Source organism: Aythya fuligula, chromosome 24, assembly GCF_009819795.1.
Source record: "Aythya fuligula isolate bAytFul2 chromosome 24, bAytFul2.pri, whole genome shotgun sequence".
In the NCBI taxonomy this organism is placed as follows: domain Eukaryota; kingdom Metazoa; phylum Chordata; class Aves; order Anseriformes; family Anatidae; genus Aythya; species Aythya fuligula.
Genome location: NC_045582.1, coordinates 2,285,965 through 2,306,159, shown reverse-complemented (window position 1 = coordinate 2,306,159; position 20,195 = coordinate 2,285,965). Strand labels below are relative to the sequence as shown.

The window sequence follows — 20,195 nt, the reverse complement described above, 5'->3', positions numbered from 1 at the left end:
ATCCTAACATAAGACTGAGAACACCTAACTATCTTTTGATTATTTTTTTTGTTTTGTTTTTAAATAGTTGATCTTTACTGTAACAAATGTATTTTGGTGAGCAGATAGCATAGTGTGACTATCTGTGCATGGATGAGGGCCTGAGAAGTGTAATATTTGTTCAAGCAGAATCACACGTTTGTAAGAGATAGCTCATGGGGTGCACATATTAAAGGGTATATGTCAGAAACAGAGTCACAAAGGCATGAAATAGACTGCAAGTATACCCAGTCAAATTAAGCAGGCTTTAATAAATGCTTTGGGAACTCCCTAGGTATAAAACATGACTGTACAAGAAGATTCAGTGTCATAAAGACATAGCAAATTGTTTATTTTAAAATTTTCCAGTTCTGTCTTAAAGGAAACAATTTACTTGGACTGGCTCTGACAACACACAACTTAGCACATACTAGAACTTTGAAGCTAATGCCTGGGAATATGCACAAAAAACAAACTGCAAGCCATCTGCCTGCCTCCTTCTTCTCATTGTATTTGACTTCAGCCACTGTGGATCTGGAGGCACGTTTGATAAGACAGCCTGGTTCCCCTCTCATGTAGCTGTGTAAGTAGAGTAAATCTAGATGATCGTCTCTATCTTTACACAACCACCACTCCCACAGACAGCGCTGAGACTGTTTAAAGGCTTTACACCCACCATTTCTGAGTATTCTGCCTGTACCTGAGAGAAGTCTTTCATCTCTTATCCTTCTTGGCGGAAGTGGTTAGAAGACATAACTCTCAAAGGCAGCGTACCTGCTTGGATAACTGATGAACAAAAGGAAAATAGAGCAATAAATAGGCACAGAGATGTGAACTGCACCTGCCTACACAGATAAGTCAAAAGCAAGAGTATTGAAAAGCCAGTGATGCATGCTTAGACAGAGCTAAGGGAAGTGCAGGTCACCTTCTGTGAAGCCAAATAAATGTTGATAATCTTCAGGTACCTGACCTTGGGTGCGTCTGTGGGGATCCAACACCCTGCACGGTGTGGAGGGCACGTTAAGGACCCCAGAATGGAATCAGGACCACGGTGGCACTCGCTTCCTAAGAGGGCAACAGTTAGATGGTATTTAAGTGAAAGCTGGGCTGGCATAATGTTTTAGGGGGACTAAACTGCAGAAGGATGTCTGGGTATGTTCAGAGACCACCCACAGGATCAGTGACTTCAGATATATTTAATTTGGCATTGAAAGCTGGGAAGTGACAGGTTCTGCTTCAAGTTGAAGTAATTAGTTAAAGGCAAGGCAGCAAATCATCAGTAGTTTCAGGAGCAGACTCAAATTTTTATGTACTCAGATTCTAATCAAGTCCTGTTTTAGCTCTGATTAACCATCACGCTATCTTAATATACGTACTTCCCACAGTATTTTAAACACAACCTTCAGATCTTGCAGTGCTTAACTATGCTAGAGAAAATCAAATCTGCTCCCCTTAGCACCACATAATGTTTAATTTTCTCAAGAGCCACAGACTGCCAGACTTTCAGGGGTCATGGTGTTTTAATGTTTAGGAGAAGAATCCTTCACTGAAGAATTGCAGCTTGGCTGGCTAAGGGTACTTGCAGAGAGCAGGATTCTGCCGTGGGAAGTTTTAAGAGCAGTAACACTGCAGTGCTGGTGCTGATGTAACCAAGCAGTTCACCTAATGCAACTCATCTGCTCCTTGGAACACATATCCCATATAATGATCAGATTATTTGGTAAGACACTGATCAGATTCTCTTGAAAAGCACAGGCATTCATGAGAGCCAGACACTGGCTGCCCAGCACAGATGCATCTTATGATAGCTACCCAATTACACGATTATTTGTCTGATGCAGGGTAAACATTATCTCTAGATCAGTCAAGAGGTAACATAGCTACAATAGGGTTTCTTTTTTCTACTCTTCTGGTTACGCTTCTACCTGTTAGAAGAATCAGTTCCAAGAACAGGCATCCACCTTGTACAGCCACAAACCAAAAGCCACTGATTCATATTGAAGATGATCCATTTATGAAGAGGAATAGACAAATCAACCCCCTGGCAAAGCAGGGACCAGAACTGCCAGTGCTGCAGGTCCTCCCAGGGCTGTATGCTGAGGTTTGAAACTTCTGCAGTAACGTGATGCTGAGGAAGGCACAGGACCACAACTGTGCAAAACCTTTTTGAGGAAGATGGTGTGTGCTGATACTTAGCAGATGGTAGCGCGAAAACACCAAAAAGCAGAAAGAGGTGGGGAAGTCCACTTGCTTGGGAGCTGTTGATTGTCTAAAAAAGGGTGCTGCAAGCATGTGAGAGACGGGAAAAGGGATGCCTGCTGCGGGCAGTTAGAGAGATTTGTTACATGGTAGGTGAGCACCTTCCCTAGGAAGGGTCTAGCAGAAAAGATGGAAACTTCCCCCTTTCCTACAGCATCAAGCTCTGACAGATGAAACAGGATCTATTGTGGGGAGAGAACAATAAAGGAGACTCTTTCCTCTTGTCCGCTTACCACAAATTCTCATATTCAGGTGCAAAAGCAGAGTCTGCTTCATTTTATTGAGTTCTCAGTAAAAAAGTGTGTGTGCTGGTGTGCGTGTGCACAGCCCTCAGCTGGAGGCACTGAGGAAGCACCTGAACACATCGTGTGTCTGAAGGGAGCACAACTTTCCTCTGCTGGTGAGAGCCCGAGGAGAAGGAGGAGGGTCTTCTAAATGTCACTGACAGCAGGGCACGTCACTGGCTTCTTGCAGAGCCGCAGGAAGTATAAAAGGCAGAGCTTCCCAAAGAGGGTCTCTGGCAGGAGCTGCTGCACGCCGAGGCTGCGCCGGGACGTACGATGCTCTCACTAACCTTGTGACTTCGTTTCTGTTTGAAACAAGACCATGGACAGTGGTGAGTACCCCTGCTGCAGCCTCTGGCTTTGCCTTCAGCCTTAGGAATGAGGACGATGCCCAAATTCATGCGCTATGACACAGGGATGAAGCACTTTTAACCGAGTAATCAATACAAAAAGTTTTATTCTTCCTCGCGTGTACTATGAACAAAAAAAAATCTACTCAAAACTGTCTTTTTCAAAGGCTCAGCAAACTCAAGTCATTTACTTCAGAAACATTAAAAAAAAAAAAAAAGGCTTGGAGGGAATTTCAAGGGGGCTTCTCTGACCCAAAGCAAGTGAGCTCTTCTCATATCATTCCTATTTTTTCCATGTTCCTTTAAATAAAAAAACCTGCCATCTCCTTGGTAATATTTTAATTCTGTGAATAAATCAAGGGATTGAGTTTATTCTTCGCTAAACTTGTCCAATTTAAGGCAAACTGTCTATAAATGAATATCTTTACAGCAACCACAAAACTTTGAACTGTTCTAAAATCTGTGGCTTTGCTGGAGCTGGGGTCTGCATTCCAACAGAGTGCTCCATCACCAAGCGCACAGAGCAGAGCAAGTAATCGAGAACCATCAGCTCTTTGGCACAGGACATCTCCATTAGCCCAGGATGCACAAGACTCATTTCTGTCTCTTGCAGAAAGTTTTCAACATTTTGTTATTTGTTATCGTCACTTCACATCCAGTGCTCTGCAGGCACCGACTTCACAGAGCGTGAGTGGGTGGTGGGCTGTAGGCGGCAAACACTGTGGGTCAGAGATGTGGAGATGTGATACAAGCTCTTTTCTTTAAGACTGTATGATTTATTCCTTTGTTTTATTTTGTTTTCATATTTGCAAACACTAATTCCAGGGTGAATGAGGGAGATGCAGGGAAGAGGGACAAATGTAATAATACCTCATGAGGGTGAATTAAACTAGATCAACCAAAAGGGGTTTATAACACAACTAATGCCAGGCAATGGGGACAAGAGTTGTAATAAGGATGGTGAGAGGGACAGGATGGTAGCCACAGAGTTCATTCCAGTAAAGCCCTACTCCACATGCAATGAATGGTCCTTTGCCATAATACGGAACAGGAGGGGTCTGCCTTTCTTCTGGGATATTTTCAAATCAAAGCTTTGAATTAATTGGGATGCGAGAGGATTCTCCATACATTTCAACACTGCAGCAAGCAGTATGAAGGCAGGTGCAGATGTCCTGTGTCAAGCACTGCAGACACAACCAGACAGCCTGTGAATGCTGAGGTTTGAGTGCCTAATTCCCTGCAACTGCCTTGGGCTGTAGCACAACAGTAAGGAGTATTGGACTCCCCATTTTTTGAAGAACTTGTGAAATGGAGATGCAAAACTTTAACTCATGAGATATCACGGAGAAAGCTAGCCTCGTATGGTCAGGGAAAATAACCACTTCTGGTATCTTTGTCCGGTGTTTCAGCCTCCAAACTATTCCTCACCTTCCAGGCAGGGCTTTCTCCTCTTGGAAGGTCTGCAGTGATCTCTGGATTAAGCAGAGGGGGTTCCACTTGCAGTATCCAAATGTAAAGCAACAAACCTGTGCTGAGTTAGGTAGGGGAGCTCATGGCTCTCAACCTGACAGTGATGAAAAGCAGCTGGGGGGTGCAGTATGCTCCTGCTTGGTGTAAAATGGGGTACTGGACCCCACGGGATCCACGAGGCAGGAGCAGGGAATGGGAAGAGGGAGTCTTCTCATGGATGCATCCTCAGAGCTTCTAGCAATCAGTGGTTTAGGAAATTCCTGAGCCAGAGGCTGCATACAAACCAACGTGTCATAACCCAACTGGAGCTGTTGGCCATATATCACAATTTGTGATCTCGTTTAAACTTTTGGCCCTGTAACACCATGAAGTTGTGTTGTAGGTCTCCTGTTTAATGGGAGACAGCTGTTAGTCTGACCTTACTTAATTAGTAAAGGCTATCTATGACAGAAAGATGAAAAAGAATTAGTGAGAACCTGATTAAGAGTATGGCAATTTTCATGCTTCAGGTTCTCTGTCCTATTATTGTGTTTCAAAAGGATAGTCCAAAAGAAATATTTATCAGTGTTGGAATATGAACAACATTGCTGTTAGACAGTTGTATACGAAAGATCGGCTCACCTGACGACTTTTTAAAATTTGCTTATCTCTGTTTATCTTAGCTTTTGATTCACAGTTTCTTAAAGGAGGTGGAGACAGATAACCAACTTCTACACAAATGTATGAATGTAGGAAATAGAAGTAGTTCTGTTATGCTCATTTCAGCAGTGAAAATGCTCATCTTTCCTTTGTCAGTTGTGAGAAACACAGGGGAAAGAAGGGGGTAGCAGGCACTGAGCAGTTAACTGCCAGAAGTCATTATATTATTTAACTATGATTAATTCTTCTCAGAAATATCCGGTTCTTTCCCCAAAAGCCTGATGGTGAAAAGGCATCAGAAACTGGTGTATGGGTACAGCTATCAATAGTGCATTACTCACTGCCTACACGTGCGCTAAGATACTTGAGACTCAAACTTTTACTTTGCAGTCCTGGCCAACATCAAAAACAAATAAATAACCACAGCAGGTTTGCCTAGCTTTGCAGTACTCACAAAAGCATTTCTGACTCTTGATTTTCACATTGCACATCCCTCAGCACCAACAGAGGTGAGCAGCTGCTTCCCCACAGTTAGAGCTGAATCCGTTTGGGAAGAGCTGACCTGCAGAACAAGAGGGAGTCCCTCGTGCAGAAGGAGCCCCAGTGATTCCCTCTGCAGGATTGCTTGTCCTGTTTAAAACATCCTACTTGGTTGTGTTTCTGCTCCTCCTTCCACCTCTGGGGAGACTTTCCACCAAATCCTTCTTGCTGTCAGAAGTTCTTCTGCTGTTACTTAGCAATCATTTCTCTTTTTTCCTAATTCCATGCTTGAATCTCTAATTCTGGGCCTATCTGTGGGGATTTGCTGCTACTACTGCTTATTTTATCTTGCTTAAGATTGGCTCCTGATGCTGACTGAGATTCAGATAAACTGCATGGGATTCATATGTCCAAACCTACAAGCCCACGCTTCTGCCACAGCGTGAAATGAACCGTACCATGACTGCCTTAAAAGCATTTTCATTCCCTTTGCTATCAAGGGAGCCTAAGCAATTAAGCAGATGCTGATGGCTAAAATAAAGTAAGATGAATCCCAGTCTTTGTGCTTACTCCACGGACCAAGATTTCCAAATGTGACCTGCTGCTGCCTGATCTCTCCGAGCACTTCCATCATCAGTGTCCATCTGTGAGCGAAGAGGTGCAGACACAGGGCAGTTTTAAGCAGCATTCAGAACTGCTGTCACAGGAGTGAGCTGGTGGAAGTCATCTCCTCACTGTCCATCTGACAAAAGCTGTGCTGGGATATTCCCGGAGAGCAGAACCCCTTCCCTCTTTCTCTTGCTCTAAGCAGTTCTCCTTTCCACCGTGTTTTCCCAGGACGGGAGCGTGCTTTTGAGAAGTGCAGCGGATCAGTGCACCACCAGGGCTGGGGGCTTACTCAGGGCTTTACAGCATGCATTGACTCATAAACTGTAATTTTTTGTTGTTGTCTTTTTGTAAGTAAGGTTGTTAGTTCAACTGTTTGCGGGGACTTTTGAGAGGGTTTTTTCTTCATATTTTGAGGAACGAAACTTTACGAAAATACCCGCAGCCGAGAACTGCCAGAGGCAAGAAAAAGTAAAGCTACCTAAAATTGCCCATTTAACGCCAAAGCGGGTCTCGTTTCCTCTCTACAACCCATTTGCTTCTGCTCCCCTCTCCCTTCCCCCACCGCCCTGGACTCCTAAGAGCAAGAAGTGAGTTTCATTCAGTTGACCTGAAACCAGTGACTCAAGGACCTGCTCAACAAAGTAGTGCGGGAGACCACGAGGCTGAACTGCATCACCAGTTGTGCCTCTGCAAATGCGTAAGCTGAGGTGGGGGGGCCAGAAAGAGAGGAAGGAACAGTGCAAGCTCTTTTTATATTGAAAATAGTTTGACATTTACGATACCTAAAACAGCAACCGAGGGAAAAAAAGATTGTGAAGTTCTTCAAAGGAATGATACTTAGCTGAACTGTTTCAGAATCGTTAGTTGAGTCACTCTGCTATCAGTCCCGTTTCGTTAGACACTTCAAAGTGTGCTTAAGAAACACCTCACTGCTGCTAGGCATTCAAGATTTTTCAGTTTAAGCAGGGGCTGGACTGGCCCTGGGAGGTGAAGGGAGATGCAACAACCAACAGAAAATAGTACTGCACTTGGAGGGCAAGAGCCTGGGGATGGCCGTGTTGGTGCATCAGCCTGGCACTAGGAGGCACCGTGGTTGTGCTCTTTGTGTGGAAAAACTGAGCAGAGAACGATTGAAGCTGATGTCCTTCCCGTGGGGGCTCAGGGTGGCTCTCCTTTGCCTCCTCTTTATACAAATTCTCAGGAGTTAACTATTTTTGAGGCCTCAGCCCATGACAAACGGGGCTGACAGTGGCCAGTAGGGGTAACAATTAGTAGACCACGCTAATAAGACAGTGGTAAAGATCATTTAGGCTCCAACAGTTGTTTTCTTTTCATAGGGTCAGAGACCCCATGCCGGTGTCCCAGGTAGCGAAGGCTACAACATCTTAGGCTTTCTTTAATGTGCTGGGTAAATTTAAGTGGTTTGGGCTTTTGGTGCATTTCCTGTGTGTGATATGCAAAAGTTCAATAAGCATCTTTAAGGGAGAGATGGCTACATCAGGTGCTCACTGAAGCTCTTCCTGCAGTCTAGGACTGGTCAGACCGCAAGACACTGGACAGACAGAAGCATTTAGCCAAGTCTCCTCCTTTCCCCTCAAGCTTAATCTTGGCCAAGCTACCTTGACATACCCTCCTCCTGCACTAATGAGGCACTTCTACATGTTTTAGATTCCCCCAGGAGGATTCAGAGGTGAGGGGTCTAGTAACATAACTAAGCACCCAGGAGCAGGAGGATACATGAGGAATTTAAGAGGTGGGGAGGAGGGTAACAAGGCACAAACTTCTACAAGGCCTAATGGGAAGCTCATATACAGGCCCTAGGGAATGAGAAATACGAGTTTTTGCACATTTCACCCATGCATTGCCCCTCACGTGTAATCAAGCATCTGCAATCACAGATGCTGATGTAACTACTGCTGTTCTTACGATGCTTTTATGGTGGGTGGTTACTTGAAGTAGTACAAATTCATTCTCCTGGTCCAGTTCAGTACCCGAACAGGAGACTGGCAGAGCAGGGAAGGGTGTGAAGGAGCTCTGCAAAGAAACAGCAGGCAGCAATCCAGACCAGAGCTGCGTACAACAGGCTGCTGAACACCAGAAGGGCAAAGGATTCAGTGCAGTTGAACAAACAGGCTTATCTGTAGGAGGAAGGCATGCTCATTAGGGGAAACAGGCAGCCAAAAGCCAGAGGGATCTCCTGCCTCTGCCCCAGCCTTGCTCAGTACTCCTGGACCAGATCATCCATGGGGAAACACAGGGCTGCTGTGCAGGGAACTAGCTGGTGCTGAGAGGGCATCTTAGGATGAGCAGCACAGAATCGCAGAACACCCTGACTTGGAAGGGACCCACAAAGATCATCGAGTCCAGTTCCTGGCTCCACCCAGGACCACCCAAAAATCAAACCATATTTCTGAGAGCAGTGTCTGAACGCCTCTTGAGCCTCAGCAGGCTCGGTGCTGTGACCACTTCTCTGGGGGGAATCACAAGCACGATGCTCAAAACAGGAGATGCCAACTCTCCTCAAGGAGGGACACGTTCTGCTCAGGCCAGAGCAGACAGTGAGGGCTTTCTCACAGCTGCCAAATCACCTTCTAGCTTGGGCAACTTTCAGTCACAACTGCCTGAGGTAGATGCTGGCATGTGCTTTAAATAGAGAGAAGAGAAAGCTTTCACTGGCCTCTCCGTCTCTGCTAACCACAGCAGGAAGAGCTGTTTGTCTGAGATTGCTCTCACCATTATCACATCTGGCTCTGAATTTAATTTTTCCCCCAGCTGTCAGCGTGCTGTGTCTCCACATCCAAAGGCAGTGCAAGCCAGCTCTGACATTTAGATAAGCAATAAATTTCAGCCAGCTTCAGTTATGTATATCCTGCAGGGAGATGAGCTTTCCTGTTCTGCAGTCCAGTCACCTCTCTGTCAGGGAACAGCTGGGCCAAATTTATTGCACTCACAGCTGTATGTTTTTACATGTGTGTTGGGTATGCTACACCCTTAGCTCAGATGGCAGCACAGGAGACTGGCTGCTGATTGTGCCTTGTAAAAGCATGAAGCTGGAGGGGGAGGGAACGACAACTAATTGAGGAAAAAAAGTCTAAAATACGATTTGTTACACTATGTGCGAGTTAACTGTCTTTTGTTATCAGCCTTTATAGATGAGACTGGAGGGGCCGGATTTCTGAGACTTAATCTATGCTTGACAGTGACTTGTTACATGACCCTGGGCTATCCTGTTAGCATCTTCATTGCTTTTTTGTTTATGCAGCTGTGGAGAGCTTTGCAGGGTTGAGAATGCCGCGGTCAAGTATGCTACCACCGCTTTTTCAAAACAAGCATCGTGTGGAAATCCCTACTTAAGTGCTGATACTAACACAGTGTCTCCTTCTTCTGTAGGTAAACAGTTAAAGGTCACCCTTGTTTTCAGCCTTCCTCTAATATTTCAGGTAAGATGTTGAAAACAACGTTGTTGAAATCCAGCCACATTTGTGTTGTGGGTAAAGAGAGATCTCAAAAACTTTGACACGCAAAACAGCAGCCACCCACAGCCTGGAGAGATCCGCAGGGGACAGGGCTGCTCATGATCAGAGCCCAGCACGTTTGGAGGCGGGTGGTGAGAAAGCAGAGAGCATTGCTAAAGCATGAAGAAAAACAAACTAAAGAAATGCAAACAAAGAACGAACAGAGACAACTACCCAGACCGATTCTAAGGTGGTGTTTTCTGTTAGAACCTGTTTCCATTATAGCAACAACATGAGCATTTTCAGGAAAGATAAAAATATCACACGAAGAGCACTTGTGAAAAGTCAGCTCGGTGCTCTTCAGAAGTACCTGCTCACAGGGCTGGGCTGTACCTGCTCTAAGTACTGAAGAGCTGACATGCCCAAGGGGGAAGAGTGCAGCTGCCTCGAATGTGGCATTCATCTTCTGCCTGTTCCTGCTCAGTAAATCTGAAGCAGGAAGGAGAAGCCCAAGCACCGAGCTCTGCTGTGACCTGCTCCTGAACCACGGGCCTGGCCCCCAGCACTCGCACTCCTGCAACCACAGGAGCAGCCTCAACCACGCCATGGTCCCCCGCTTGGGCTCTCTGAGAGGCTCAGCAAGGCAGGGAGGGTTTTGCAGCCTGCTTCTTTTCCCTTTCACTTCTGGTGGCATGCCTCCAGATAGCAGGCAGGATGTGGTAAAAGCCAAGCCTACCTGAGATGGAGAGTGTGCTGAGATATTCGGTGATAACATGCAGAGGTATCCAGGGGAAACCTTTCATCTCCCTGCAATGGAGAGAAGGTACTGGAGACTAATAAGTCTCAAAAAAAGCAGGGCACAGATACCACAAGCTCAGTCTGCCCTGTAGATTATGTCAGTGTAGGAAGATGAAACGAGAATAATCAGAGCTTAAATCAGGGGCAGAGGCCTGTGAATGAGACACCAGCAACTCGTCCGTGTCAGCACGGTAACAATTTCCTGCTTCACTCACCGTGTTTCCTCACGGTTTCATTGACACCTCTATAATTTAGCAGGGAAATAAAAAAATAAAAAAAAAAAAAAACAGCCAAGGGAGGCTCCGGCTTTGTCTTCCCACAGAGCCCTTTGTTCACACCACTGGGTTAGTTATTTTGCAGGCTCACCCCTAGCTGGGAGGGAGGGAGGAGAAGGCAGAAGGACAAGGAAGCCCATGAGAACACCGGTGCCAGGTTGCTGCTGGTTACAAAACCAACAGTTGCACCCCTCTCGTAGCACTTTCACAAGTGAGAAGTGTGTGTGAGCACCGGGAGTATCTCAGATGGGGAAGGGAAGAGAAACTGAACTTAGAGAACACCTAACGAGTAGGCTCGGTCAAGAGGAAATTTTGCCCCTTGTGAGAGAAGAACACCAAAGGACATGTTATTTTTCCTATTTTACCTGACAACCTTGTACATCCAGCTGTATGTGGGTCCCAAAACATTCTGGAAAACAGCCACGCGTTTGAATGTCCTCAGGTGTTGTTTTGGCTGAGCGCTAACATTTCTCACTGAATTCCTGTAACGAGCCCCAAAAAAACCCCAAGCCCTACATACTAATCCAGAAAGTTCTCAGCCACGAGACCCTGCCAACTCCAATCACCAAGGGAACTCCCTGGGACTTCTGTGCTGGCTGTGGCTGGGCAATCCTGCTGCTTTATCAACCGGCATCAGGCCCTCGGCCTGACACCACACACAGCGGGGCAGCGGCCGTGCACCCACAGTACCTGTCTCAATGCGCCTTTTTCTCCCCCCCTTTCTCTGTTCTAGTTCTGTTCTGGGAACAACGTCACTGATGACTATGACTCCAACACCACCATCGACTACACCATGTTTGAGACCGTGTGTGAGAAGGAAGAAGTCCGTAACTTCCGCGCTGCCTTCCTCCCAGCCATGTACTCCCTCATCTGCTTCACGGGGCTGCTGGGGAACGGGCTGGTCATGGTCACCTACATCTACTTCAAGAGGCTGAAGACCATGACAGACATCTACCTGCTGAACCTGGCCCTGGCAGACATCCTCTTCCTGCTCACCCTCCCGTTTTGGGCCACGAGTGCAGCCACGTACTGGTGTTTTGGGGAACTTGCCTGCAAAGCGGTCTATTGCATCTGCAAAATGAGTTTCTTCAGCGGGATGCTGCTCCTCCTGTCCATCAGCATCGACAGGTACTTTGCCATTGTTCAGGCTGCCTCAGCCCACCGCTTCCGTCCCCAGATGATATTCATTAGCAAGATCACGTGCGTTGTCATCTGGCTCCTGGCCTTCATCCTCTCAATCCCCGAGCTGGTTCACAGCGGTGTAAATAACCCAGACAACCATCCCCGCTGCTCCATCATTGCTAACGACCTGCAGACTTTCAACACTGGCATCAAAGTATCCCAAATGGTCTTTGGCTTCTTATTTCCCCTGGTGGTCATGTCTGTCTGCTACCTCATCATTATCAAAACATTACTCCAGGCCCGCAACTTTGAGAAGAACAAAGCCATCAAGGTGATCATTGCCGTGGTTATCGTCTTCATTGTCTTCCAGCTGCCCTACAACAGCGTCATGCTGGCCAAGACCATCTCAGCCTTCAACCACACCACCTCGTGTGAGGAGAGCAAGAAGCTCGACATGGCAGACGACGTGACCTACACGCTGGCCTGCTTCCGATGCTGCCTCAATCCCTTCCTCTACGCCTTCATCGGCGTCAAGTTCCGCAACGACCTCTTCAAGCTTCTGAAGGAGCTGGGCTGCCTGAGCCAGAAGCGCCTCTGGCAGCTGTCTGCCTGCCGTGAGAGCAAGAGGTTTTCCTTTGCCATGGAGACAGAGACAACCACCACCTTCTCCCCGTGAGGAGAGCTCCAGGGAGGCTTTAACCAAGCTGAAGGCTGGCGCGGTTTTGTACACTGCTTCTATTTTGAATTACTGATAGAGGAAGACCTGCCACTACTTTAAGAAAGGCAGCTGTAAGAGGAAAACCAAGGAACCTCCCCGTATTCCCCTCAACGATCATTGCTCCATCCATTGCTCCTGTGGATGGAGAGACTTTGATAAAGCTATGACTAATAGTAAAACAGCGGAAAGGGAGACCAGTGAGTCTTGAATTTCTCATGCCATTTCACCTTTATTTTACTCTTTCCTAGTCTAAATCAGAAATGCTCAAAATAGAATATTTTCCTTAAAAGCAACCAATAGCAAGAGAGACAGACATGCAACAGAACTGTTTTACAGCTGAACTTCCAAGAGCATTGTCCTTGCTTTGAATGTTGCATTTATTAAGACCACCTAGTACTCTCCATACATACAAAAATGATGCACTGATTCAGCATTCATGACAAAACAGCACCAACGGACTCAGCCTCCAAGCATAACACAATATGCAATATAAGCTGTGAAGTGTCCTAGCACGCAACTCTCAGCCCTGCCTTCCCTATGAAAAGTGAGAAATTTGCTTAACTAACACCTAATCCATATTTGGCATGATATGCATAATTTCAATAGCTATGCATACGATTGTGGCATCTCAGGTTTGTCAGGAAAAGAACAGCCACTTCGCTTTTGCCTGTAGCAATGATATCTGGTGTTTCACCTACAAGGAAGGTGCATCCTAACAATCACAAGTTATTGCATCCCAACATTGACTTGTATTCTTTAGAAAAGCTGCTTCACTTTAGCAATAAAGCCTCCTTCAGCTTCTGAGAAGACATCTGCTTGCACAAGGGCTGACACAGGGTTAGCTAGCAAAGTTTAGATTCAAACTTCTTGCACAAAGACAAGTTAAAAGAACCAAGTAACTGGTGCCTCCCCAGCCACCAAAGGTACAAACTTGAACTAAGAAACAGATACTTCTGCACCGATCCAGTCAGGTACTCAAAACATTATTTTTTACCGCCTAGCCATTCAGCCCATCCAAATGTCATCGTTACTACTGACACGATGAGCAAGTCTTTACTCACATGGTTGATATTAAAACATGTGTTTTGGCAGACTGGTGCAGGAATGCTCAGCATTTTTACAGATTCTAGCCCGGGACAAGTTTGTATCTGTTTCTTAAGGAAAGACTTAAATTCAGGATACAGTTGTGCCTATGGTCCTACCACTGCTATTTGTCAGTATCTGGAGCTCACTTTTATCTAGCTTAATCAGCTCCTGTGGACGCAGTCTGCTGATTTTCACATACGTGTGGGGGCTCTCTGTGCTGTTGCTTGCTGACCTCAAGAGATAAAAAACACAAATGTGGGTTTTCTTCTCCCTTCCCAACCAATGTGTCTTTCTAGAAGGACTTTTGCAGCTGTCTTTTTATAAGTCAGATACGTATTTCACTTATAAGCTACTGAAAATGTGTTTTGCATTCATACTGGCACTTGTAATAAAGAAGCCATTCACTGCAGTTTGATTTAATGCAAAGGATGGTCATAGCGTTGAAGATTACTGCCAGGGTCATGTACTTGAAAGGAACATGGCAGCTGAACAACAGATTATTGTCATGTAAAACAAGACCTTGAAAAGAAACCCTGAATGTTATGCCAGTTGATGCATTTACTAGAAGAATGAAGATTCCTATGGACAGACAATACCCTGGGAACTGCTGTTACAGGACATCTGAATGTCAACTGGGGAGGAGTTGCTGCAATTGTTTGTGCATCTGTTATTGACTAGCACGCTCTAATCCCCACGGCACACAGCACTCCCCAGAGTCAGACATCAATGGCAAAAGGTCTTGGCCATGAACTGTTCTCGGTGCTGGGCAGGAACCTAACTCAGTGGACATAGCATGCTCACCTTCCAGAGCAGCAGTTGAACAGTTTTGATTTGGGGAACCTGTGAGGAACATTCCAGTGGACATACAGAGCCATGCAGAGCAAAAGAGACGCCTGCTAAACAGACACACTTCTTTCAATACAACTCATGGAACCATTAGGAGACATGCAGGGAACTTGCTGGATCATAGGTCAAAAACCAGAGATTTTGTTCTAAAGAAACAACAAGATCAGCCTTCAAAGAGAGATTACAGTTAGCTGGTTTTGAGATAATGCTGCCACTTACACAGCTATCTGACAATCATCTTTAAATAAATTCTCCTTCCTAAACCCTTTGGCTCAGGGATGTGGGATATTCATTCTGCTCTGAGTTACCTATGTTGAGTGACAATCCCATCCAGTTGTTTCAAGCATTTTCTTTTATAATGGCCACGTAATAAATACATATGCAAGTGCTGCTTCTCTGACATATAAAAGGGGACGGTTAAGACTGACACACTGAATAGTCATTTGTTCTTGTTTTTCCCCTATAGTCCTTGCACAGACAAGGCGCTTGGCTAATAAGAAGTTTGCCAGAGTAAGGCATGCCTATAATACAGAGTCTTTTTAGTTTTCTTCATCAGTAACAATATACTCTTGATATGTATTCATACATGTAAAGCTGCTTTTCATAAAAAAAGTTAAATATGTACACGAATGTACCCTGAAAATACACTGCTTTAACTGAACCTTTTATAAAAAATACACTCACCTAAATTATTCTAGCAAGGAAAACTGCTCCAACAGAAAATGCAATTGTACCCGACTCCTGTTTAATAAAAGCCATTCCCCTTCTACAAGCTGAGAATTTTCTACGTTTTTGTCAACCAGATGTATTCTAAATAGGAAAACATGCAGCTGCCTTTACAAGAATGAGAAACTAAAGCAGCATGTGGGACAGCTGCATCTGGTGCCCTCTCAACAAGACAGCAGTGACTTCAGAGTGCATGGCTCATCTTAATGTTTAACAGAGAAAATAAGTCTGCCACTTGATGAAACATATTAATGTTGACCTAAGATCCTAACTTGAGATTCTCTACTTACGTCTGAAAACTGACTGTATTTTGCTACTTGTGGAAAATAAATTATAACAATTTAAAAAATACCTTTGGTTTTTCCCTTGTATTTCCTGCACAGGATGTATCTTGTGTGTACCGTAACAGTTCATATCATATCCTTCTGATCCTGCCAAGAGCTGTTTGTTGATCACCCTAGCTTGAAATCAGTACTGCCCCGCAGGGGAAAAAAAAGTGTAAAACATTCTAATTTTAAAAAAATGTTAGTGTTCCTAATTATACAGTAAACAAGTCACCAATAGATTTAGTAGTGGCGTTTGTCTTTATTTTTACTCTCAAGTTGATTGCCTTAACACTGCCCCAGCATTGAATATACCTGATGATTTTACCATTCTCTTTTAATTTAAAAAGTCAGTAACGAAAACACCCCATTATTGTGCAAATTGCTCACAGGGAGAGGCAGTAACCACAGCTTAAAAACCTCCGTACACAGGCATAGTAGCAACTGACTCATTAGTTGAGATGAGCTGCCCATCTAACCCAACTCCACATCTCAAACTGGCCGATGCTGCATGATGAACGCACACAGACCATTTCTTCCTGACCTCCCCTGCTAATATAGCCCCCAAGGTACACAGGGATGGTCCTTACCCTTTACAAAACCGTCTTATAACTGCAACCATGGAATTAAAGAGAACAGAAAACGAACCTCAGAGAAAACCAAAGATGTGACAAACGTCTAGCTTAACGTTTGAGTGCCAAAAGTAAGGATCATTTCTGCTCTCACTATACAATGCACATTTCTCCCTAGAGAGAAAGTATTTGGCTAGTTTCAGCATCTGGTCCAGAGGTTCAAGTAGTGATAAGAAGCATCTCAAGATCACTGCACCGCAATACCACTCTAGATAATAGGTCTAAACCCAAGGCTCCTTAAATAAACATCAGGTCTCGCTCACCACAACTAGGTCAGAAGGCTCCACTGCTCTGGAATCCAGGGAACTTATCTATACAAGAGACACAGCCTGCTGAAGCAGGAGCTCTGAACCAGACCACACAAACCATGAAACAGGACTGGAGTTGTGAGAACGCTGCTGTGCTTACAGCAACTCCCTAACAACTCCCTACGCTTCTCAAAAGTGACTGTAAATCAGACCTTTAAACAGGAAAGTTCCTGAATTTTAAGAAAGCAGATTAGAGCTTACAACCCTGATTTAAACTAGTAAAACCCAGCCCACCAGGCAAGCACCCAACATCACACCTTAAACTATAAATGCCCCAGACAAACCAGGCAGAATCTGTCCTGCACAGAAAAAGTACATTTCCAGGATGGATTTAACCCATTTTTGTAACTTTCACCAGCAAGACAGAAAAATAAACTCTTCATTGCGGGGAATGGACCAACCTCAGTCTGAAATCTTTACAAATTCAATTAAAAAAGCCTGGTCCTCGTTACAGAAGGGGGCCATGGTCTGTAATAACCTAGCTCAAAGAGTCCCACAGAGTCGTGTGGACTCCTGGTGGTTCTTCTGACACCTTCCTGCTCTACGTAAAGCATCACTGCTCGTTGCTTCTCCTTTCTTGCCAGTTCATTGTCACTTTTTTTTTTTTTTTCCACTTGCTGGAGAATGAACTGATGAACACGATGGTGAAGGGGAACATTCTCCAGGCACAGCTGTGGTTGCTGATGTGCCACCTGGGTAGCTGCGGGAGGGAAGTACTCGTAACCCTAAGAAAGAATGAGCTGAGGCAAACAAACCCTAAAAATAATGTATGTGGGTGATGAGGAAGGGTGGCGTCACTCTGCAACAATCAGGGTAGCTGAGGGTGGGCTACAGTTTCCTCTCCCCACATCTTCTTTTATATGGAAAAATAAATCAAGCTCCTGCTCTTGGGGTGGAGGTGTCAGTTCTCAGGGGAGAACTTTTTTCATGGCCAACGATTTTTCCCCCCCAGGTGTCTCCTCAACCACCGAGGCAGTGACCCTTCTTCCCCAAGGCTGCTACTGATGGGTTCCCATTCCACACCAGGGTATTTCTCCTTTCAAGCTGAGCCATCACAGGATGGTTCTGGGGAAACTGAAATCAGCTGAGGTCTCAGCTGCCCCTTGTTCATCCCATCACAAGCAGCTTCGTGACCTCCAAGTGGGTAAATCCTGAGGAGACTGAAAAGCAATGACCTTTTTTATGGATTAAATCAAGGCAGGACCACCTCAGAGCCTACTGTTGTGCAGCTGACATAGGGGGAAAAAATGACTAGATAAACTGCATCATGTGGCATTTAATGACAGCAGCACAAACCACTGCCAGACCACCTTACTACAGCTCCTGGGGTGGTGAGAGTATGCTTTGGAGGGCTGGAGAAGAGAATTATCCTTTTACACAATGAACCCTCTAGCACTGGATGTGAAAGACCATAAAGACAAAAGGCACACAATGGGATGGGACCTTACAGGGTTTTGTCAATTTTTTTCTTACACACTCCCCAAAACTGTCAGCTTATTCCTTGTTTTAGTAGCCGAATGCACCATACCAAATGACAAGAATGAGAAAGGAGTAAGAAGATGAAAAGAAGGAGGTGGCTGACTAGAGAAATAAAGATTACCTAGCAGTATTTGCTCTCTGCCTTTTTCTGCTTGAGTGCCTGAACCTCCAGCCTGGCACTGAGCTATTCGACTCCAAGCAAATACAACCAAGGTAGCTTCCATTTTTTGTGTGTTTCCAGGAGTGGTACAGCAAAGGGAGAGGACTTTGGGGTCTGATCCAATGGTCAAAACTTTGGACGAGAGCTAGGAAATGTAGGTCCTCTCCCTGGCTCTGCTACTCAGTGACGTGAGTCAGTCCTGTACCTCTTCCCCAAGCACTGAAGCAGAGATGGTAACGTCACTTTGCCGAAGCAGCAATAGGAGAACTTAGCTCTATTACTAGTGCCACAGATAGGAGCCTTCCCACTCCCTTCTTGAAACAGAAAAGCAGTCCCAACACGCTCAGGTTTTGCAGAAACTGCAAGTTTTCAAGTGCGCACATGCAGGGTTGTGAGTAGCGGGCTAGCCTATTTTCAAACTGCACGGGAAGTTAGTTTTCACTTTCACCTTCCCGTAAGACCCCAGTCCTTCACAGAGCTGAGACCATTACCGGAGCAGGGAGTGAAATCTTGGTAGCGAACAGCACCTGTCATTGCCACAGCTCGTTACAAAAACCTTATGCAGGTCTTGGCAAGTACAGAGGCTTTTGGTTCATCTCCACCACATGCGTGGCAGGTTCAGAGCCAATCTAGGCATGATCTCATGTATTTGTCATTGCTGAACCCATGCAAATCTTCAGCTTGCAGGAACTGAAACTCTAACTTCCCTTCTGCTGCTTTGTTTTTTTAATTCAATTGTCTAAAATAAGATAGCGAGCAGATATTTACTTTCTTTACTGACAAGCCCTGTTGCACAAAACCCTGATTTCTGAGAGATTAAACGCTTGACTGGGAAATTTCTGTGACTGATGACCAATTCTAATGCCTAAAATCATCCTCCAAGCAAAGAAAAACCTAAATCATCTCCAGTGCCATAAATAGTCCAAGAAGCATTCCAGGATTCAAAGCCTGCGCACATCATCCTTTAACGAAACCAGAGCTTCTCCCACGTATTCTCGTTCTTTCTTCTTTAACGTGGCCTAAAATGCACCGAAAGCAACAGAAACCTTCATGAAAAGTCTTTGCATTACCTTGGGAGCTGGCACGCATTTTTCATGCTATGCAACATGAGAGGAGGAGAGGCAAAATCCCAGTGGATATATACATGCAACCAAGCGTACTTCTGAAAAAGCACAGGAAAGAGAAGCTACTTACTGTGTTTTTCCCTATGTGCTGACAGTTTCATTGGCTTTGCAGCCAGAGCAGATGGATTTCGTATGTCTGTTAAGGCTTGAAGAATCCTAAAACTGCTGCAGAAGCCCCGGGTAGTGGCAGGACCGTGACAAATTCACTGACCTCAGCAGTCTGTGCCTGTCCTGGAGGTCACGCAGCAGTGTAAGCCTCAAGAGCTGTGCTCCTCTGGGACAACATCCTAATTTGTACCACTCTAACCGACAACTTCAAGTGGCCAAGTGCTTCCAGAAACAGAAAAAGGCTTTTAAAAAAGGCTCTTAACCTGCCACGTAATAAAAAACAAAATCTTCACAAGTGACTCACGAGTTAAAGCACCTTTTCCAAAGACCCCTTCAAGCCTTCATTTCCAAGAAACACGAGTCCTTTTACATGTTTCACACACCCAGCAAAGGCAACCCATTTCCTACCCAACCATCTGAAAATGAAGGTGCTGAGTTGGACCTAGAAAAATCTCTGTCTGACCAAGGTTATCACAGGTTACTTCCTCAGATTTTGATCCTGCGGGCCTCGTGCGGTCTAGAAATTAAAGTTCGGCATTCTGGTTTACCAACTTTAATTACAAGGAAAGTCAACGTGCCCATACCCTGCTGAAAATGGTGACTGGTGGCTGCAGAGGCCTCCCGCGCTCCAGTTCCTTCATGTCAGCAGGTAGTCAGCACAACCCGAGACTTCTGCAGTACCCACACCGTTCTGCATCTTATTATCAGGGAATCAGCCATCTACATGCGAACGTTAATGTGGAAGGAGGTGTGAACACACACACGTGTTCAGGTTTGCATGTCTCCCAGCAGAACTGGTTTCAGATTCTGGGGGCTATGGCAGCAAAATTCAACACCCCGCTAAATCTCGCTGCCAGAGCTGCACAAATAGAAGCTTATGTTTTTAGGGGAGAGTTGACTGATTCCCTTGATGATAACACGTTTCT

The 20,195-nt window shown here is 45.3% G+C and overlaps 1 protein-coding gene across 1 annotated transcript; it reads left to right on the top strand.

Annotated features, from left to right (window-relative positions):
- The first annotated feature begins 2,883 nt into the window (after positions 1-2,883).
- Positions 2,884-12,435, top strand: CCR7 (C-C motif chemokine receptor 7). The gene is made up of 3 exons (XM_032202983.1): positions 2,884-2,893; positions 9,500-9,549; positions 11,371-12,435. The coding sequence occupies exons 1-3, from the start codon at positions 2,884-2,886 to the stop codon at positions 12,433-12,435; spliced, it is 1,125 nt and encodes a 374-aa protein (XP_032058874.1).
- Positions 12,436-20,195: the final 7,760 nt, after the last annotated feature.

Bases quoted from the DNA above. Each gene is read 5' to 3' on its own strand.
- CCR7 (XM_032202983.1), top strand. The intron at 9,550-11,370 runs GTAAGATGTTGA...TCTCTGTTCTAG, and splicing joins GCCTTCCTCTAATATTTCAG to TTCTGTTCTGGGAACAACGT.